Source organism: Balaenoptera borealis, assembly GCF_965194805.1.
Source record: "Balaenoptera borealis genome assembly, chromosome: 21".
In the NCBI taxonomy this organism is placed as follows: Eukaryota; Metazoa; Chordata; class Mammalia; order Artiodactyla; family Balaenopteridae; genus Balaenoptera; species Balaenoptera borealis.
In genome coordinates, this window is record NC_138880.1 from 3,137,671 (window position 1) to 3,157,864 (window position 20,194).

The following is a 20,194-nucleotide window of genomic DNA, read 5'->3' on the forward strand; positions in this document are numbered from 1 at the left end:
GTCTTTCCTTCTGCTAATGTTGGGGTTTTTTTGTTTTTCTTTCTCTAATTGCTTTAGGTGTAAGGTTAGGTTGTTCATTTGAGATGTTTGTTGTTTCTTGAGGTAGGATTGTATTGCTATAAACTTCCCTCTTAGAACTGCTTTTGCTGTATCCCATAGTTTTTGGGCCATCGTGTTTTCATTGTCATTTGTTTCTATGTATTTTTTGATTTCCTCTTTGATTTCCTCAGTGATCTCCTGGTTATTTCGTAGTGTATTCTTTAGCTTCCATGTGTTTGTATTTTTTACAGATTTTTTCCTGTAATTGATATCTAGTCTCATAGCGTTGTGGTTGGAAAAGATACTTGGTAAGATTTGAATTTTCGTAAATTGACTAAGACTTGATTTGTGACTCAAGATATGATCTATCCTGGAGAATGTTCCATGAACACTTGAAAAGAAAGTGTTTTCTGTTGTTTTTGGATGGAGTGTCCTATAAATATCAATTAAGTCCATCTTGTTTAATGTGTCATTTAAAACTTGTGTTTCCTTATTTATTTTCATTTTGGATGATCTGTCCATTGGTGAAAGTGGGGTGTTAAAGTCCCCTACTATGATTGTGTCACTGTCGATTTCCCCTTTTATGGCTGTTAGTATTTGCCTTATGTATTGAGGTGCTCCTATGTTGGGTGCATAAATATTTACAATTGTTATATCTTCTTCTTGGATTGATCCCTTGATCATTATATAGTGTCCTTTTTTGTCTCCTGTAATAGTCTTTATTTTAAAGTCTGTTTTGTCTGATATGAGAATTGCTACTCCAGCTTTCTTTTGATTTCCATTTGCATGGAATATCTTTTTCCATCCCCTCACTATCAGTCTGTATGTGTCCCTAGGTCTGAAGTGGGTCTCTTGTAGGCAGCATATATATGGGTCTTGTTTTTATATCCATTCAGCCAGTCTATGTCTTTAGGTTGGAGCATTTAGTCCATTTACATTTAAGGGAGTTATCGATGTGTATGTTCCTATTACCATTTTCTTAATTTTGAGGGGTTTGTTATTGTAAGTCTTTTCATTCTCCTGTGTTTCCTGCCTAGAGAAGTTCCTTTAGCATTTGTTGTAAAGATGATTTGGTTGTGCTGAATTCTCTTAGCTTTTGCTTGTCTGTAAAAGTTTTAATTTCTCCGTCGAATCTGAATGAGAACCTGCTGTGTAGAGTAATCTTGGTTGTACGTTTTCCCCTTTCATCACTTTAAATATGTCCTGCCACTCCCTTCTGGCTTGCAGAGTTTCTGCTGAAAGATCAGCTGTTCACCTTATGGGGATTCCCTTGTATGTTATTTGTTGTTTTTCCCTTGCTGCTTTTAATATTTTTTCTTTGTATTTAATTTTTGATAGTTTGATTAATATCTGTCTTGGGTTGTTTCTCCTTAGATTTATCCTGTATGGGACTCTCTGTACTTCCTGGACTTGATTGACTATTTCCTTTTCCATATTAGGGAAGTTTTCAACTATAATCTCTTCAAATATTTTCTCAGTGCCTTTCTTTTTCTCTTCGTCTTCTGGGACCCCTATAATTCGAATGTTAGTGCGTTTAATATTGTCCCAGAGGTCTCTGAGACTGTCCTCAATTCTTTTCATTCTTTTTTCTCTATTCTGCTCTGTGGTAGTTATTTCCACCATTTTATCTTCCAGGTCACTTATCCATTTTTCTACCTCAGTTATTCTGCTGTTGATTCCTTCTAGAGAATTTTTAGTTTCATTTATTGTGTTGTTTATCATTGTTTGTTTGCTCTTTAGTTCTTCTAGGTCCTTGTTAAACGTTTCTTTTATTTTCTCCATTGTATTTCCAAGATTTTGGATCATCTTTGCTATCATTATTCTGAATTCTTTTTCAGGTAGACTGCCTATTTCCTCTTCATTTGTTTGTACTGGTGGGTTTTTAACCTTGCTCCATCATCTGCTGTGTGTTTCTCTGTTTTCTTATTTTGCTTAACTTACCGCGTTTGGGGTCTCCTTTTCGCAGGCTACAGGTTCATAGTTCCCATTGTTTTTGGCGTCTGCCCCCAGTGGCTAAGACTGGTTCAGTGGGTTGTGTAGCCTTCCTGGTGGAGGGCACTGTTGCCTGTGTTCTGGTGGATGAGGTTGGATCTTGTCCTTCTGGTAGACAGAACCGCATCCAGCGGTGTGTTTTGGGGTGTCTGTGACCTTACTATGATTTTAGGCAGGCTCTCTGCTAATGGGTGTGGTTGTGTTCCATCTTGTTAGTTTTTTGGCATAGGGTGTCCAGCACTGTAGCTTGCTGGTCGTTGATTGCAGCTGGGTCTTAGCATTGTGATGGAGATCTCTGGGAGAGCTTTCACCATTTGATAGCATGTGTGGTCGGGAGGTCTCTGGTGGACCAATGTCCTGAACTCGGCTCTCCCTCCTCAGAGGCACAGGCCTGACACCTGGCTGGAGCGCCAAGACCCTGTCAGCTGCACGGCTCAGAAGAAAAGAGAGAGAAAAAGAAAGAAAGAAAAAATAAAATAAAATAGTTATTAAAATAAAAAAAATTATTAAAAAATTAAAAATAATAAAAAATGAAAGAAAGAGCAACCAAACCAAAAAACAAATCCACCAATGATAACGAGCGCTAGAAGCTATACTAAAAAAAACAAAAAAAAGCAAAACAAAAAAAACGGACCGACAGAACCCTAGGACAAATGGTAAAAGCAATGTTACATAGACAAAATCACACAAAGAAGCATACACATATACACTCACAAAAAGAGAAAAAGGAAAAAAAAATATATATATATATAAAAAAAGGAAGAGAGCAACTAAATCAATAAACAAATGTACTAATGATAATAAAGTCTAAATACTAAACTAAGGTAAACAAACCAGAAACAAATTAGATGTAGAAAGCAAACCCCAAGTCTATAGTTGCTCCCAATGTCCACCCCCTCAATTTGGGATGATTCGTTGTTTATTCACGTATTCCACAGACGCAGGGTACATCAAGTTGACTGTGGAGATTACATCCGCTGCTCCTGAGGCTGCTGGGAGAGATTTCCCTTCCTCTTCTTTGTTCGCACAGCTCCTGGGGTTCAGCTTTGAATTTGGCCCCGCCTCTTCGTGTAGGTCGCCTGAGGGCATCTGTTGTTCGCTCAGACAGGGTGGGGTTAAAGGAGCAGCTGATTTGGGGGCTCTGGCTCACTCAGGCCGGGGGGAGGGAGGGGTACGGAATGCGGGGTGAGCCTGTGGCGGCAGAGGCCAGCGTGACGTTGCACCAGACTCAGGCGCGCCGTGCGTTCTCCCGGGGAAGTTGTCCCTGGATCACGGGATCATGGCAGTGGTGGGCTGCACGGGCTCCCGGGAGGGGCGGTGTGGAGAGTGACTTGTGCTTGCACACAGGCTTCTTGGTGGCTGCAGCAGCAGCCTTAGTGTTTCATGCCCGCCTCTGGTGTCTGCGCTGATAGCCGCGGCTCGCGCCTGTCTCTGGAGCTCGTTTAGGGGGTGCTCTGAATCCCCTCTCCTCACGCACCCCGAAACAATGATCTCTTGCCTCTTAGGTAGGTCCAGACTTTTTCCTGGACTCCCTCCCCGCTAGCTGTGGTGCAGTAGCCCCCTTCAGGCTGTGTTCACGCAGCCAGCCCCAGTCCTCTCCCTGGGGTCTGACCTCCGAAGCCTGAGCCTCAGCTCCCAGCCCCCATCTGTCCCGTCTGGTGGGTGAGCAGACAAGCCTCCCGGGGTACTGAGTGCTGGCCGGCACCAATCCTCTGTGTGGGCGCCTCTCCACTTTGGTCTCTGCACCCCTGTTGGTGCGCTCTCCTCCGTGGCTCTGAAGCTTCCCTCTCCCCGCCCAACCCCCATCTCCACCAGTGAAGGGGCTTCCTAGTGTGTGGAAACCTTTCCTCCTTCACAGCTCCCTCCCAGAGGGGCAGGTCCCATCCCTATTCTTTTGTCTTTGTTTTTTCTTTTTTCTTTTGCCTTACCCAGGTACGTGGGGATTTTCTTGCCTTTTGGGAAGTCTGAGGTCTTCTGCCAGCATTCAGTAGGCGTTTTGTAGGAGTTGTTCCACATGTAGATGTATTTCTGATGTATTTGTGGGGAGGAAGGTGATCTCCACGTTTTAACTCCTCCGCCATCTTGAAGGTCTCTCTGGGAAGCGATTACTTTTAAGACATGCAGGTGAATCTGTTCTCAGGCAGATTTGTATTTTTTAAGTTCTGTATAAATACTCCCTTAAAACTATCTATGGTTTTGCATTCCTTTTAAAGTCTTTGTCTCCAGGAATATTCTCCAACAACTTGAAGAATACTGTTCTACCCTATTCTTATTCTTTTATGAATAAAATAGCCTTGCAGAGCATGCATTTTATTCATACGTGTATTGTGTGCAGGGATGTTACTATGTTGGTGAACTTTGTGTTCAAGTGAACTTGACCACCCCACTTGACCATGTTTGCCAGAAACTCCCTGCCTGTGCACTTGTGTTCTATCAATACATCCCTCTCCTGCACGCATGATGGGTTTCTGTTGGTGCCCATATTCAACCACAGAATACTTTACAACTGGCAACTTATACTAGTTGATTGGAGCTGGCATTGGAGGCGATTCTCTGTCATAGCAATTTTATTAGTTTTCTCAGTCAGCACACTTGTATCTTTTCTCTTTTTACAGTTCAGATTTTTAAATTTTTGTTTATTCATGAGGTTTTCTTTGGTTAAACTTATTATCCTTAAGTCAGATTGGAAATGTGTTTGTAGACAGTCCTCCATGGGTCTCTTGCTTTTTTTATATTTTGTGAACTGAAGTTTGGTTGCCTTTGATCTGGTTTGTCTTCTCAATGTAACTCTTATAGTGATGAGCAGTATTGGAAGACTTAGTGACTCCCAGAGCAATGGTTAGATCTGCATACAACCTTGGAAGATAAGAGCTGGTTTCTCACTTTAGAGCAAAGGGGTAGGTATGGTTACTGCCCCACTGCAGGGATTCAGGTTCCCAAATCTCAGGGCTCCTGCTGTGTGTGCAGGTGTCAGCTGGCCCCACTTAAGTTGCTCTGTGAGAATTGGGACTCAGGGAACTGGAGCAAGAAAACACTGGGATTCTGTCCACTTCTGTTGTTGTGATAAATTCCTGTGGTCCTGCTTCTGACTGCATTCAGCAGGTTGTGATAGACTAACTTGTTAGTTTGAAGTAGTAGGCTAAAATCTCAGGTCCTTCATCATTCTTGGCAATAGATAGGAAATACAAATAAAGAAGCAAATAAATAGCTATCAGAGTTCAGTTCAGAAATGTCATTTTATTCATGTTTTTCCTTTAAAAACTATATTATATATTATTTTTATAAATGTAGCATAGATCTTTCAGATTTTTTCTTAGGCTAAAATAAAGCTTTAACATAATTTTGCTATTCATATTTAATGACAGTTTTAAAAGCATAATAAGCCATCTGTTTTTTCATATGCATATAAACTTGTATGTATATATGTATATATATGCATATATTGGGGTGTGTGTGTTTGGTTTTGAAAAACCAAATCAATCTTCCTTTGCTTTATCACATTTTCAAGAAATAATCTTAATTCCACATATGCCATTATGATGTATTATTTGCCTCTATTGCAGAATATTGGAAAGAAGATGACCTGCCAAGAGTTCATTGCAAACCTCCAAGGGGTAGATGAGGGCGGTGATTTCTCCAAGGATCTACTGAAAGTAAGCATTGAAATACTGGTATTTATTTATTTATTTATTCATATATTGAAGTATAGTTGATTTACAATATTATGTTAGTTTCAGGTATATAACATAATGATTCAATATTTTTATAGATTATACTTTATTTAAAGTTATTATAAAATATCGACTATATTTCCTTTGCTGTACCATATATTCTTATAACTTATTTTTTTTATGCTTAGTAGTTTGTACCTCTTAATCCTCTACCCTTAAATACTGGTTTTTAAAATATGCTTATATTTTCTACTTACCTTTTAATCTAAAATAGGCTAAGATCACTTAAGTATTTTGTTTTTTTCCTTTAGTTTGATTGGTGATGTTTCTGTTGGGCATTGTCCTTGATGCGTCAGACTGCAAAGTACCCTTTGATTGATAATTCCTAAAAGTCCACATTGTAATTGATAGTACTGAGTTAATAAGTAGATTTGGAATAATTGCTGATACAAATAGTGGGCATTTTTTGATTTACTTGACTGTCAGAACTTGAGAAAGATCACAAAGGTATATTCCTTATGGAAACAAAAAGCATTTGCAGACACTAAAGGAAGGAGTTCTGACTCTTCAGTCCTTAGTCAGAAATCCACTCAGGTCATCTCTGGAAAGAGATTAAATTAAATCTGAGTAATTGTAGATTTCCTGAATTATTTGCACTCAGCTTTATTATTGGTAACAATTAGCATCTTTTTCCCTCTAGTCAGATTGTTTTCTAGGAGACAGAAACATCAACTTTGGAATTCATAGCATCCTGCAGCAGTATAAATGATATGTGCATTTGATCAAGTGATTGATAATGTATGCGAATATTTTAGAAGTTCAGGATAAGATGTGTATGTTGAGAATGTGATTTTTACAGATTTCTATTTGATTCTAACTTTCTTTTTAAAAACTTTGTACACATGTATATTTCTTTTGGAATCAGTTCTTTTGACTGAATTTGCTAAGAAGGGCAACACATTTGAATCATGGTATAATATGGAAATGTACCAGTTGAAAGATAAGTCCTTTATTATGTTTTTTTGTGACTTTTAAACTACATAATATGTAGAATCAAGTTCTGCCAGATTTTGGAAAGACATAGGTATTATGAGATTCCAAGTCTTACTGGCTTTAATTGCAGCTCATTAAAAATTTTATTATGAAAAAAGCAGGAAGAAATGTATCTTCAGCTTACTATATAAGGAAGGTATTTTTAAAGCCCTTTCTTTATAGAACAAATGCTGCCATTTCTGAAGCTACAATTCCAAATGGGAATAGGAAGTAAAAGGTGTTGGATTGAGACTTAATAAATATGTTCTGTGCATCCATGGAAGTTATATAGTAGACACGTTAACAGGTCTTTTTTCAGGCTAGTGGTACTTGCATGGAAAATAACAGTCTTTCTAGGAGAGGATTTGTGAGGCTTTTCTCAAGTTATGTCAGAAATGAAAATTGACAGGTATAATTTTTATAGTGAAGCTCTTAGACTTTAGTGGTAGGCTTATGGTAACGTTGTGACTGTGGGTACATAGTGGGCAGATTTAGAGCATGTTTGATGGAGTTTTCTGAACCAAATGTAGTTAATGTACAGTGCAGTGGCTACCATTCACCTTGGGGTAAACATGTTCTTTGATTTAGTCGGCCAAGAATTTGCTGGATGATTTGTCACAGTTGTACAATTTGAGATCACGTTTACAAATCTCAGGGAAAAATATGTGTTATACTGTTCTTTATTTACTGTGGGAAGATGACAGTGAAATGACAGTGAAAATGACAGTGGCATTTAGCATGGAAATTGTCAAGTAAAATATTGGTTCCTTTTCATAACAAACCCCAGCCACTCACCCATCCAAGAGGAGAGTTTTCCATTTCAGTAGGAATCTGGATTTTATTGCAAATTCTTCAAACCGTTGGTTTCATTTCACTCTTCTGTGTGGCCAGCCCTCTTCCCTGCTCCTTCTCCCTTTCCCTCCCTTTCTGCCTCCCTCTTTCTTCCTCTCTGTTTCTCTTTACTTCTGTCTTTTCCTTTCTCCTTTGTTTTCTCTTTGTCTCTTTCATATCTTTCTTCCTCTCCTCCCCTCCCACCAAAACTCTCTCCCTCTCTCTCTCTCTTTCGATAGCTATCTCTTCATTCCTTGTTGAGATAAATTATTGGGTGGAATATTAATTGGCATTTTGGGGGACAATATTATACACATGCCACACAGACAGATACATACGTACAGATAAACACAAACACGTTTGGTATCATCTTACAGGTTCTGAGTAACCCCTTTCTCTCTTCTGCCACCCCCTCCCCAACTTAAAAAATTACAGGCATGTACTACATGCAGTTTAATTTATGACATAAGATGTTTAAAGTTACATGGATCAAACCAATAAATGGTTATTGCTACATATTGACCTTATTACTTTTAGATTTCTTTGGATCAAAAGTAGCATTTGGATTTATGTCTGTTGTTCAGATTTCTTTGGACCAGAAATAACATTTCGACTTACATCTGTTCAGTGTGGTTGCATAGTCAGGAATATTTATTGAAGGTCGACTGTGTGTTCAGGTGTGGACTTGGAGAACATGTCAGAACCAAATGGGCCCTTGTCCTCAGAGATCATAAACTACTAAAAACGATGGAGGGTCCTTTCTCCCTTAACATAGACAGTTATTCCATATTAAAATAAAAATATAAACTGAATTCTGCTGTTGTCAGTGGAAATGGTTACAGAAAAATAGACCTTAACATACTTAAAGGTATGCACAATGAGGAACTTGTTTCAAGCCTTCAAATTCAGAGACTTGAGTTAATATTTTGCTTTAAATTTGCCTTAAGCTACATGAAAAGGATAGATAATGGTATATTGAGCCCTTTTTCACAATTTACAATTCCACTGCTGTTTCCCTTTTCACTCAAATGACCTAAACAGATACATGAGTATATGAGTGCTTTGTGCAAATAAGAGTTCTCCCCCGACAAGTTGCTTAGAGCATAAGTTATAGATATCTATGGTATAAAATGGAAGAAGTTGGGTACCAAAAGACAACCAGTGGTAGAATATTATTTAGGTTCTTTAAACTTGAAACTGGCTGGGAGGATGTGATGTTTGAGATGGGCCTTCGTTTGAAATATAGGTACAGTTTTAGTAGGAAACTTATTTTGATTTTTATTTAGGTTAATATTCTACTTCATCTCCCACCCCCTTTCCTCTCCATAAACATTAATGTTCTTTCTTTCTCTCTCATAAGCACCCCTGACTATTTCCTCACCAAATCAAGACCAAACTATGCCAAACCATCTGGCGTGTTTTATGGCTCCACAGGGCCTGCCCATCCCAATGCTTGGATGTGGTTTGCCTTCAGGCGTCATTGGGGATGAGGTGGAAAAAGTTCTGATAGATTTAATAGGACATCCCTAAAACTCTAATAAAAATCTTCAGAACATAAATAGAAGGGGATGAGAATGTGAAATGTGGGCCAGCTCTGGGTTGGAGGCTGAACTTCCTGAGAGACATGAAAACATGAGGATTATGACTATGGTCTTGGGAACTGTACGACTGGTTTCCAGTCCCAGCTCCTCTCTCTGATTAGCCTAGTGATTGTGAGCAAATTCACTTAAACTTTGTCTCTTGATTTCCTCATCTATGAAATGGGTGGTTTTTTTAGCACCCACCTCATCTAGTTGTTTTAATAATTGAATGAGTTAATAATATATAAACCCTTTAGAGACCTAGCATGTGTTAGCTATTATAACTTTTTATTTTTAATATTACTTTATTCTTTACCTATGTCAAAGTGGACTGGACAAGGACTTCACCCCTTCCTGTGAGTATTTGGACCCAAGGTGTTTTACACTTCCTAGGGCTGAGTGGGATTAGCGAGTAGACAAGACCTCTATCCCCCATCCCTTTTCAGCCTAAACACACACATCATCTTGGTCTTTAACAGGAAGCATTTGTGACCTTGACCTTGAGCATTGCCTCCTTTTGTGGTAAGATTTTTAATCCTTGTCATTTATGGCTTCCTTTCTTTCTAAAGACTTGTTGGTTCCAAAGAATGGCCATTGAAATCCTTCACGGGAGGCATTGTTCAGTGAAGTCTGTCTTGACAGTTGTGTAGGCACCTGACAGTGAACCTTGGTTAACCCTATGTTTTCTGCCTTTTTACCTTGTTAGCAACAGTGCCTTTCTCTTGTACCTTATCCCTCTTGGAACATTTTTATATCTCAGGTTTGGTTTGGGTCTTGGATGCTGCAAGAGTGGAGGGACTAAGGAGAGTTTGGTCTTAAACTGGTCCTGAGATCATGAAGAACCTTTGAGGAAGCAAATAAGTTCTGGTCCTCTTAAAGATCCCGAGAAAATCCTGGGATTTTAATGGGGATGTGAATTATTTGAAGTGACCTCAAATCCCTGGGGAAGAAGTGTTGCTATATGTTTCCCTGCTCTGTGCGTTCTCCAAATAGAGAGCCCTGTGTCAGAAGGCTCATCGGTTTAACGGTCTTGCCCGTCATTTTTTATAGATTCTTGACTGTGTTATCCTGGGGATCTCTTCCACCCAGTCTCATCAGGGGCAGATTCTAAGAACTAGTGAGAATGTTGGCATGTAATCAGATGCATGTTTCTGAAGCGCTTTGTAGAATAATCCTTAAAAATTTTCTTATATCATCCTTTATCTCACGCTCCAAGTGTAGCACCTTGCTTCTTTGGCTTTCTGTTTCCCAAGTTTTTTTCTTCTGAGTTTCCTATGAACCTCTATTCTTGATTTTAACAGAAAAGCTACATTTGAATCTTTAGTCCAGTTTGCTTTTCATTTCTAACTTTGGTTAGAAATGGTACATTACATGTTGGAAGAGACTTCGGGACTTTGGGTGTGACTACCAGTTATTTACATGTCTAGAGGGGAAGTAGGCATTTCATAATATATTTACATGAAAGAAGAGAAGAAACAATAGGAAATAAGAGAAAAGGAGCCAGTGAAAAGTGTCATAGGAACACACTGGGTGAAAAGTCAGTCAGTTATTGGCTGCACAATAATATCATTTTGAAGAGCTTCAGACTGAAGACTTTTGGCAATGAAACACGAAACCCATGTTTATCCAAGCTTCCTTATTGCCCCCTACCATTTGATACTCAAACAATGGTCTCCTTAATATTTTTATCCTGGTCATGGTTAGGTTTATATTTTTTTCCCCTTGAGCAGCAGTTGAATTCAGTAGGTGCCAACAAGAATTAGAAGAAAAATAAGCCAAAAAATCGAATTTAGGAGTTTTTACATCATCTTAATTATAGAGAGGACAAACAAGAAAACACCCAAGTCTTTCAAAATGATTTTAATATAACTAAAAAACAAAACTGAATACATTTTGCAGAGTATTTTAAAACATACCTTCTCCTAAATCAGCTTAAATACACAAGTAGCTTTAAGAATAAAGCAAGGTAAATAATCTTGCTTGGGTAAGTCAATGACATGTCCCCCTTTCAGGCTATTGCTTATGACTAGATGTTTGACTTTAGAGTATTTTTCAGAAATTTAATTTTTTTTTTAGAAATTGTTTGCTTCCGTCTTTCTTACTTGGGAATTTATTAACTCTGAAATTAGTTGCAGTCTCTTAAGGGAGACCAAAAGTTTTTTCACTCTCTTAGGTTTGTAGTAAATGGTGAAGTGTGTGTGTTGGGGGCTTAGGGGGTGTGGAGTAAGGGGGAGTGGTAATTAAATTGAAAGAGTGTAAATCAGTGTGCCTGGCTTAGTGGAATTCACATGCTTCATTCCACTAGTGGAATGATAATAGTGAATTAAATTGTTACATATTCCAATTCAAGAACACGGTGTACTTTTCCATCTGTTTGTGTCATCTTCAGTTTCTTTCATTAGTGTCTTAGAGTCTTCGGAGTACAGGTCTTTTGCCTCCTTAGGTAGGTTTATTCCTAGGTATTTTATTCTTTTTGATGTGATGGTAAATGGGACTGTTTCCTTAATTTCTCTTTCTGATCTTTTGTTGTTAGTGTATAGAAATGCAACAGGTTTCTGTATATTGATTTTGTATCCTGCAACTTTACCAAATTCATTGATGAGCTCTAGTAGTTTTCGGGTGGCATCTTTAGGATTTTCTATGTATAGTATCATGTCATCTGCAGACAGTGACAGTTTTACTTCTTCCTTTACAATTTGGATTCCTTTTATTTCTTTTTCTTGTCTGATTGCTGTGGCTAGGACTGTGTTGAATAAAAGTGGCAAGAGTGGGCATCTTTGTCTTTTTCCTGATCTTAGAGGAAATGCTTTCAGCTTTTCACTGTTGAGTATGATGTTAGCTGTGGGTTTGTCATATATGGCATGGCCTTTATTATGTTGAGGTTTGTTCCCTCTGTGCCCATTTTCTGGAGAGTTTTTATCATAAATGGATGTTGAATTTTATCAGAAGCTTCTTCTGCATCTATTGTGTTGATCATATGGTTTTTATGCTTCAGTTTGTTAATGTGGTGTATCACATTGATTGATTTGTGAATAATTGAAAAATCCTTGCATCCCTGGGATAAGTGCCACTTGATCATGGTATGTGATCCTTTTAATATATTATTGGATCTGGTTTGCTAGTATTTTGTTGAGGATTTTTGCACCTGTGTTAATCAGTGATATTGGCCTGTAATTTTCTTTTTTAATTAATATTGTTAAAATGACCATACTACCCGAGGCAATCTACAGATTCAGTGCAATCCCTGTCAAAATAATAACTCAAAATGGATTAAAGACCTAAATGTAAGACTGGATACTATAAAACTCCTAGAGGAAAACCTAGGCAGAACACTCTTTGACATAAATCATAACAATATGTTTTTGGACCTGTCTCCTAAAGTAAAAGAAATAAAAGCAAAAATAAACAAATGGGGGCTTCCCAGGTGGCGCAGTGGTTGAGAATCTGCCTGCCAATGCAGGGGACACGGGTTCGAGCCCTGGTCTGGGAAGATCCCACATGCTGCGGAGCAACTAGGCCCGTGAGCCACAATTACTGAGCCTGCGCGTCTGGAGCCTGTGCTCCACAACAAGAGAGGGCGCGATAGTGAGAGGCCCGCGCACCGCGATGAAGAGTGACCCCCACTTGCCGCAACTAGAGAAAGCCCTCGCACAGAAACGAAGACCCAAGACAGCCAAAAATAAATAAATAAATAAATAAATAGAAATGAACTCATGATTTTAAAAAACAAACCAAAAAAACCCTTTATTAATGATTAAGAATAATGTACCCTTGAGATTCAAGTCAGTTTCTCCAAAATTTCATTTAAATAAATAAATAAATAAATAAATAAATAAATAAATAAATAAATAAATAAATGGGACCTTTAAACTTAAAAGCTTTTTCATAGCAAGGGAAACCATTAAGAAAACAAAAAGGCAGTATACTGAATGGGAGAAAATATTTGCAAATGATATTATCAATAAGGGGTTAATACCCAACACATATAAACAGTTCATACAACTCAACATCAAAAAAACTAACAACCTGATTAAAAAATGGGTGGAAGACCCGAATAGACATTTTTCCAAAGAGGACATGCAGATGGCCAGTAGGCACATGAAAAGATGCTGGATATCACTAATCATCAGGAAAATGCAAATCAAACTACAATGAGATAACACCTCACACCTGTCAGAATGGCTGTCATCAAAAAGAACACAAATAACAAATGTTGGCAAGTGTGTGGAGAAAAGGGAACCCTTTGTACATTGTTGGTTGGAATGTAAATTGGTGCAACCACTGTGGAAAACAGTAGGGAGGTTTCTCAAAAAAACTAAAATTAGAACTACCATATGACCCAGCACATCCACTCCTGAGTATATATTTAAAAAAACAAAAACACTAATTTGAAAAGATACATGTACCTCACCGTTCATAGCAGCATTATTTACAATGGCCAAGATATGGAAGCACCTTAAGTGTCCACCAGCAGATAAATGGATAAAGAATACTATGGAATACTACTGAGCCATAAAAAAGAATGAAATTTTGCCATTTGCAGCAACACGAACAGCCTTGGAGAGCGTTACATTAAGTGAATAAAGTCAGACAGAGAAAGACAAATCCAAACACTGTATGTTGTATCTAAAAAATACAGCAAAGTAGTGAAAAAGGTGAAAAAAGAAGCAGATTCACAGGTACAGACAAGAAACGAGTGGTTACTGGTCAGGGGGGTGGGTGGCAATATGGGGGTGGGGAGTGGGAGGTACAAACTATTGGGTGTAAGAAAGGCTCAAGGATGTATTATACAATACGGGGGATAGACCCAATATTTGGTAATAACTGCCAATGGAAAGTAACCTTAAAAATTGTATAAAAAGTTTTTTTAGAAAGTTAAAAAAATTGTTACATATTCTATTAGTTAGAATCCCAATAAATGTTACTATTCAGATGTGTTTGTTTTCCTTTGCTTTCCCAAAAAACAGAATTTAGATGTGGTTCATTTAAAAGAAGTTTCTGAAAATGCATGTATCCATTACTTAACATATGTAGTTGGCTTGAAACCATTGTATGTTTTGTTTTAAATACAATTTTCTTATTTGCTATTCTTAGGGAACGGTAGCTTGTGAAAATGATGGCGAAATTAGCCAGGAGGGTAGCATTTAAACAAACAGATCCAAAAGATCAACAGAGAAAAACACATTTTAAATAAAGGTTAATGTATCTTGTTGGAAAAAGGAAGAAACGTAATTAGGAAATATAAAAACTATACTATGCAGGTTCATAACCATTAGGCTTTTTAATCAATTACAGTTGTATATAGGGGTAAGCAAAAAAAAAAAAAAAATAGATTAAACCATTAAAGATGGTTTAACCAGCCATTAAAGATTCAAACAATTTTTTAAAAGCTCGAACTCTGAGAAGTACCTGTTTGCACATAGTGACAGCAAGAGCTGTAAGATTTTTCTCAAAAAGAGAGAGCAAAGCCAGCTCAGCTTTCAGAGTTCCATTGACCTATCTAATTTGACCCTTTCAGCTAGGGAGAAGATTAACAATTTAACACTGACAATTGCCCTGTTTTTCTTTCTACCAAAAGGCTGACCCTAAGCAGCATTTCTCCCCCATTTTGCTCTCTCCTCTTTCATCTTTGCTTCCAGTGTTATCAAATTAGGACAAGTATAAATGGGGAAATCTGAGTAAGATCAGGGTTTTCAATGTCAGTACTCTGGTTGTGATACTGTACTGTAGTTTTGCAAATGTTACCATTGGGGGAAGCTCGGTAAAAGGTATAAGAAATCTATTATCTCTTATAACTGCGTGTGAATCCACAATTATTTCAATAAAACTTTCAGTGAGAAGGAAGTTCCATTTCTCTCCATTCAGCCAGAGATTTAGGCATCATATAAGGATGAGTTTCATGAAGTTTTCCTACTCTTTCAAACTTTACTGCTCTTTCATTACTCTTTCACAGCAGTGAACGTCACAATGCTTAAGCTTAAGCTATAATGGTGTAGCAGCATTAAAAACAGTGCTTTTAAGAAAAAGGCAATGGGAATTATTTTAAAGAGTTGAAAGCCAGAAAGTCACATGAGTCCATTTAAAAAGATTATTATTATTACTCTGGGATCTGTGGAGAATTGTTTGAAAGGAAATGGGAGTGAAAATGGGGAAGATGGTGAAGAAATGGTTGCAGTTGTCCACGCGAGAAGGGATGTTGGCTAGAACGTGGGTGGCGACAGTAATAAGGGAATGATTTTAAATTGTTTTGAGATGTTATTAGCATTTCTGTTACTAAATTATTTTCCAAATTGCCCCTCTGTCCCTTCCTATATCACTTGTGTTCTAAACTGCATGAAATAAAGAGCAATAAAAAGTAGGAAAAACCTGTCTGCTTCTTCTGAGCTAATGCTTGATCTTTGTGCCGCTTTGTGCCTCTGTGAAGACCTCGGCCTGACCACGCAGGCTTTTCAGTTTTCGCATGTGTAACATGGGTAGTAAGGCCTTCCTCCGGGAGTGATTGTGAGGATGGGCAAGTGCATCCCCGTGTTGTCACATGGCTCTCATCTCTGTGACAGGGTTGTGGGAGTCCTGGGCTCCACACCTGTCCTCTTGCTGCTGATGATGAGTGATGGCGCCTCAGTCATGGTTTCTTGGTTTGTAAAATGAGATATGTGGGCCGTGCCCATAATTTTCAGGTTTTCAGTTCAGGCTCCTTTTAGCCCACAGTATCTGGGGTCACCTTACCCTGTCCCCACTCCCCACCGGGACCAGACCTCCTTGCTCTGTTTTTTTGTTGTGCTCAAACTTACTCATGTACAGTGTCTTCTGAGCAAAATATTTTGTGGCAAAGAGTAAGCTGGAAAAACTCTATACGTGGTCTTTACTGATTCTTTCAGTCTAAGTATTAGGAGTGTTCTTAATGTCATTTGTTTTCTTTGTAAACTCAAATCACATCACTCAAGTTTTAACTTTTATGTTGTATTTATTGGTTTAGACAAGTATGTATTTAATAGTGAAAGTTCAGATTTAAATTCAAGAAAATTACCTTTGTTGTGTCAGCATTCTCAAAGGATTACTCCTAAAGAATTATATGAGAGGAAGAAACAGGCCACAGTCTGAAAACAGTCTGAATTTTTTATAAATGAAAAGCCTGAAGTGAATTCTCAGAAATACTTGATCTGAGTTATATTTGGAGTTTGCAGTTGAAAATAGGAACTGAGGGGTGGTATTTAAGTGTAGCTAAAAAAAGAGCATCAACTGTTGCCTGGAGTAGGTGAGCTCTCTCCAAGAGAAGGTCCTGGAGACCTGGTAGCAACAGTCTCTATGGAGGAAACGGGCTTGAATGCTTATTCTGGTATAAGCAGGAGAGCCTTTTAAGAGAAAAGCTATGTTAGCAGCTTTTTAAGAGAAAAGCTTTAGAGGTTCTGGCTTAAAATATGCAATGTAGCTTTGTTCAGTAAAACGAATCAAGCTGAGGTGTGATACAGGGTTCGTGGTGTGTTTCTGCTCTGGTCTCCCTGTGGAGATCTGGTTGCAGGCTGTTGCTTCCAGTCGCGTGCTGGCCTGGACAGACAACGCTGCTGTTTCTGGTGTGGTTCAGACCTTGAATGGAAGACGGTGACGATGAGGAAGATAATACTTGGAAGCTGCTAAAGGTCTATATCTCGTGTTCATGCTTTAAAAAAATCTATTAAAAAGAATTCTCTTAGAACATTTTGACAGAACAGATGCTGCTTAAAGAGTACAAACAGATTTTTAACCAAAAAAAAAAAAAAAGAAGAAGAAGAAGAAAAGAAAAGAGTTTGAGTAGGGGAAAGGGGAGGTAGTCATTAAGGGTCCTGTAATGGAGTATTAATGATTCCCAGATAGATTCCATTTTAATTTGATCATAAAGAAGTGCTACAGAATTTCATATTCAGATGCATCCATAGAAGTTAGAATGGTCATGTGTTTGGAACATTTTAAAATTTCATAATATAGTCCACCAGGGTTGGTGCTCCTATCACTCAGGCATGAACATGTGGTATTGATATGAATGTAATGGGTCACATTGTGAATTTAAACTGTCCTCCTTTTGCTTATGATATACCAGATGGGGACAGCAGTGATGAGCTTCTTTTAACAGGTCTGCAATTCAATGGCAAATGAAGTATCACAGCAAATAGTCCATCCTAAACACAGGGTTTACCTGTCCATTGAGGACACAGAAACACAGATTTTAATTTAAAGGCATTTGTAGCTATACAGTAAAAAATTTCACAAAGGAAAACAATTTGTTTTGTGGTTGTATTAATGCTTCACTTATGTAAAGGTCAGTTGTCTGGAAAAGACTCAGAAGTTGAAAACACAAAAAAATTAAAATAAAAATAACTCTGAACAGCCAGAATAAATGGGTGTTATACAGAGTCTGTGTAACAAACCTTACAAATTTTACTCAGACCCTCATTTATGGTCTATTTTTAATAATAACCAGAATTGTTACTTCTTCAAAATTTTGGCCTGATCTTCCTCCCTGGCGTATCCTAAGCCAATGGCCATGTAGATGCCATTATACAGACAGCTGCCTAAAACCGCACGCTGGACCTGCCACTGCTCATCTCAGAGTCAGCTCACCTTTTCTAAAACAAATTTAATAAAACACAGTACTCAGGTTGTTATTTAAATTTTTAAATTGAACTTATTTTGAAGAAACAATTGTTTTCCCAGTTTAGCCAGGAATTCAAAGGATGATGTTGCATGGAGTGCTGTCAGTTGGATTAGAAGGACCTTAGCAAGAAGTGATTTGATGATGAGGTGAAGAGAAAGAGAAAACTTAAAAAGCCCTGGGTCTCCACATGGAGCAGCTGGAGTTGTTTTGATGAAGGGCAGGCAGAGCTGAGTAGTCAGCAGCTTCTCAGAGTGTGTTACAGCCCAGCGGAGTGATGGATGGACTTAGTGAGTCATCAGGAACGTTACATCATGTTTACTCAGTTTGATTAAGGAGACAGGAGTGTGAAATGATTTGGAAAGATTGCCAGCAACTATTTTATAAAGGTTTTTCCATTTAAAGAAATTAGCTTCAATCAGAAAATCCACTAATATAGAATAATTCATTTCTCTACTGAAAAACATTCTTGAACTGCATTCTCGGTCAATGTTGGATTTTTATTGTTGCTATTTTAAAGCTTTTTGTTTATTCTAGTTGTTTTAACATTTACCTTCCTCTCACAGTTCCCCCAGATAGCAGCATAGTTTTTGTGCTGTAACGCTGCTTTTTCAGAAACACCAGGAAACGTGTTCCCAGACCTCGCAAGGAGGTATCTCTGGATGGTGCAGTACACTGTGCCCCTGACCAGTGGAGGCACCTGCTCCTGTGGGTCCTCAGCACCTCACCAGACCGCCTGTGGGTCCCCTCAGCACCTCACCAGACTGCCTGTGGGTCCCCTCAGCACCTAACGAGACCACCTGTGGGGAGGTCCCATCCCTTCCCGCTCTTTCCCAGATGAATGAGCTGCTGTGCCTATCCCCACACGATGCCATGTGAGGATGACCACCACAGACGCCACACCTACTCCTGGGGCAAGTCATTTCACCACAGGGTCGCTTAATGCTGGAAGCAACCGGAAGCATTTATTCCTTGAGAGTGCAACATAGATAAGTTGTTACTCTTCTTCCCCTCTTTTTCTTTCTTTTTCTTTCACTTCCAGAAACACAAATCAAAGGTAAATCTCTATACCCAAAATATTATCTTGAAGAGTTATTTGCATTTCAGGTTGTTAGTCATATATTGTAGACTTGGGCAAAAAAGTCATCTTTGGAAAGGGTCATGGATTCTGAGATGCCTGACTTTGGATTAGATGGTATTGCTTGTCATTTGCGTGTGACCTCCTCCCTGCCCCTATACTTTTTTTTTTTTTCCTGCCCCTATTCTTAAGGGCGGGGACTATGTCTTGCCCTTATACCTAGTATAATACCAGGACAAATCAGATATTCAACAAATAATTCGTGAAAGAAATGATTGCAGTTTTATATAAAACCCGGTGCTGTGATTTCTGACCATGTGAACACCATGTGACCAACTTGATGTTGTATGCAGAATTGTCAATGTATACATACAACCATCTTTTTTTGTCTGTTTTTTTTGGGGGAGGCAGGGATCCATAGTTTTAATCAGATTTTCAGAAGGATCTTTGTTCCCCCCCAAATATTGATAGCTATAGACCTAGGACTCTCCCAGAGTGGAGACTTGTACCTTGTTGTTTAAATTAAAATAAACAAAATATTTAGGAGAAAGGATTTTTCTTTCCCCTCTGTACTTTGTTCATTAATTGAGGCCCTGATATGCGCCCAGTCTCTGTGCTGGATTCATGGGTGCAGCCCTTAATAAGACAGACACAGGCTGTGCCCTCTTGGAGCTTAGAATTGGCAGGGAAAACAAATATTGAATATTGAACCCATGATTACGCAGATCATGAAATGCTTTACTCAAAATTACACACTTATTGTGTTTACTTACGGAGGGCAGACTTAGTAGATTTGCTATATATGGCGAAAGTCAGAAGCTGGATCAAGGTTAAATCTGAGATGACTTCGTTGGCGTCAGCGCTCCTTTGCTGCTCGGGTTTAGCTGCCATGTGGAAATTGGCGGCATTTGGCACCTCGGGGGTCAGGGACAGTCAGGCCTCTGTGCGTGTTTCTTGAGCACTGCCTCTACGGTCAGCGCCTTACGTTTGTGGGTGAAAAGCCTGGGGACACGGAGAAGAAGTGGCCGGCGGGGGGCGGGGGTATTGCCCGAATCAAAGATGGCCGCCGCGGTGCAGCCCCGCGCAATTTCACGTCAGGTTCTGGAGCTGGGGGAGCCGCCGGGTTGCCCTCAGCGCCTCCTCACGAAGCTGGCGTAAGGCAAAGAGGCGCCTCAGGAAGAGGCCAGACCGGGGGGGGGGGGGGGGGGGCTACGCTCTGGGCAGGGGCCGCGTCCACGCCTCTGCTTCTAGCTGCTGACCTGGCCGCCTTGCGAGTGTAAGTGGAGAGACGCTTTGAGGCAGGCGTCTGTGCCCCCAGTGCGTCCCCGTTTCCTCAGCTTCCTTG

At 39.1% G+C, this 20,194-nt stretch overlaps 1 protein-coding gene across 15 annotated transcripts in view; it reads left to right on the forward strand.

Moving 5' to 3' along the window:
• Nucleotides 1–20,194, forward strand: part of PSD3 (pleckstrin and Sec7 domain containing 3) — a 568,569-nt gene that overhangs the window by 303,467 nt on the left and 244,908 nt on the right. For 14 of the 15 annotated variants that reach the window (XR_014239046.1, XM_082374831.1, XM_082374818.1 and 11 more), the window contains one exon: nt 5,595–5,684. Coding sequence is in view for 14 of the 15 variants with exons in the window: in XM_082374831.1 (XP_082230957.1) it covers nt 5,595–5,684 (90 nt within the window). In the remaining variant the exon portion in view is untranslated. Of the gene's footprint in view, nt 1–5,594; nt 5,685–9,472; nt 12,406–20,194 lie in introns of those variants that run through there. The other variant, XM_082374832.1, reaches the window with a different exon arrangement.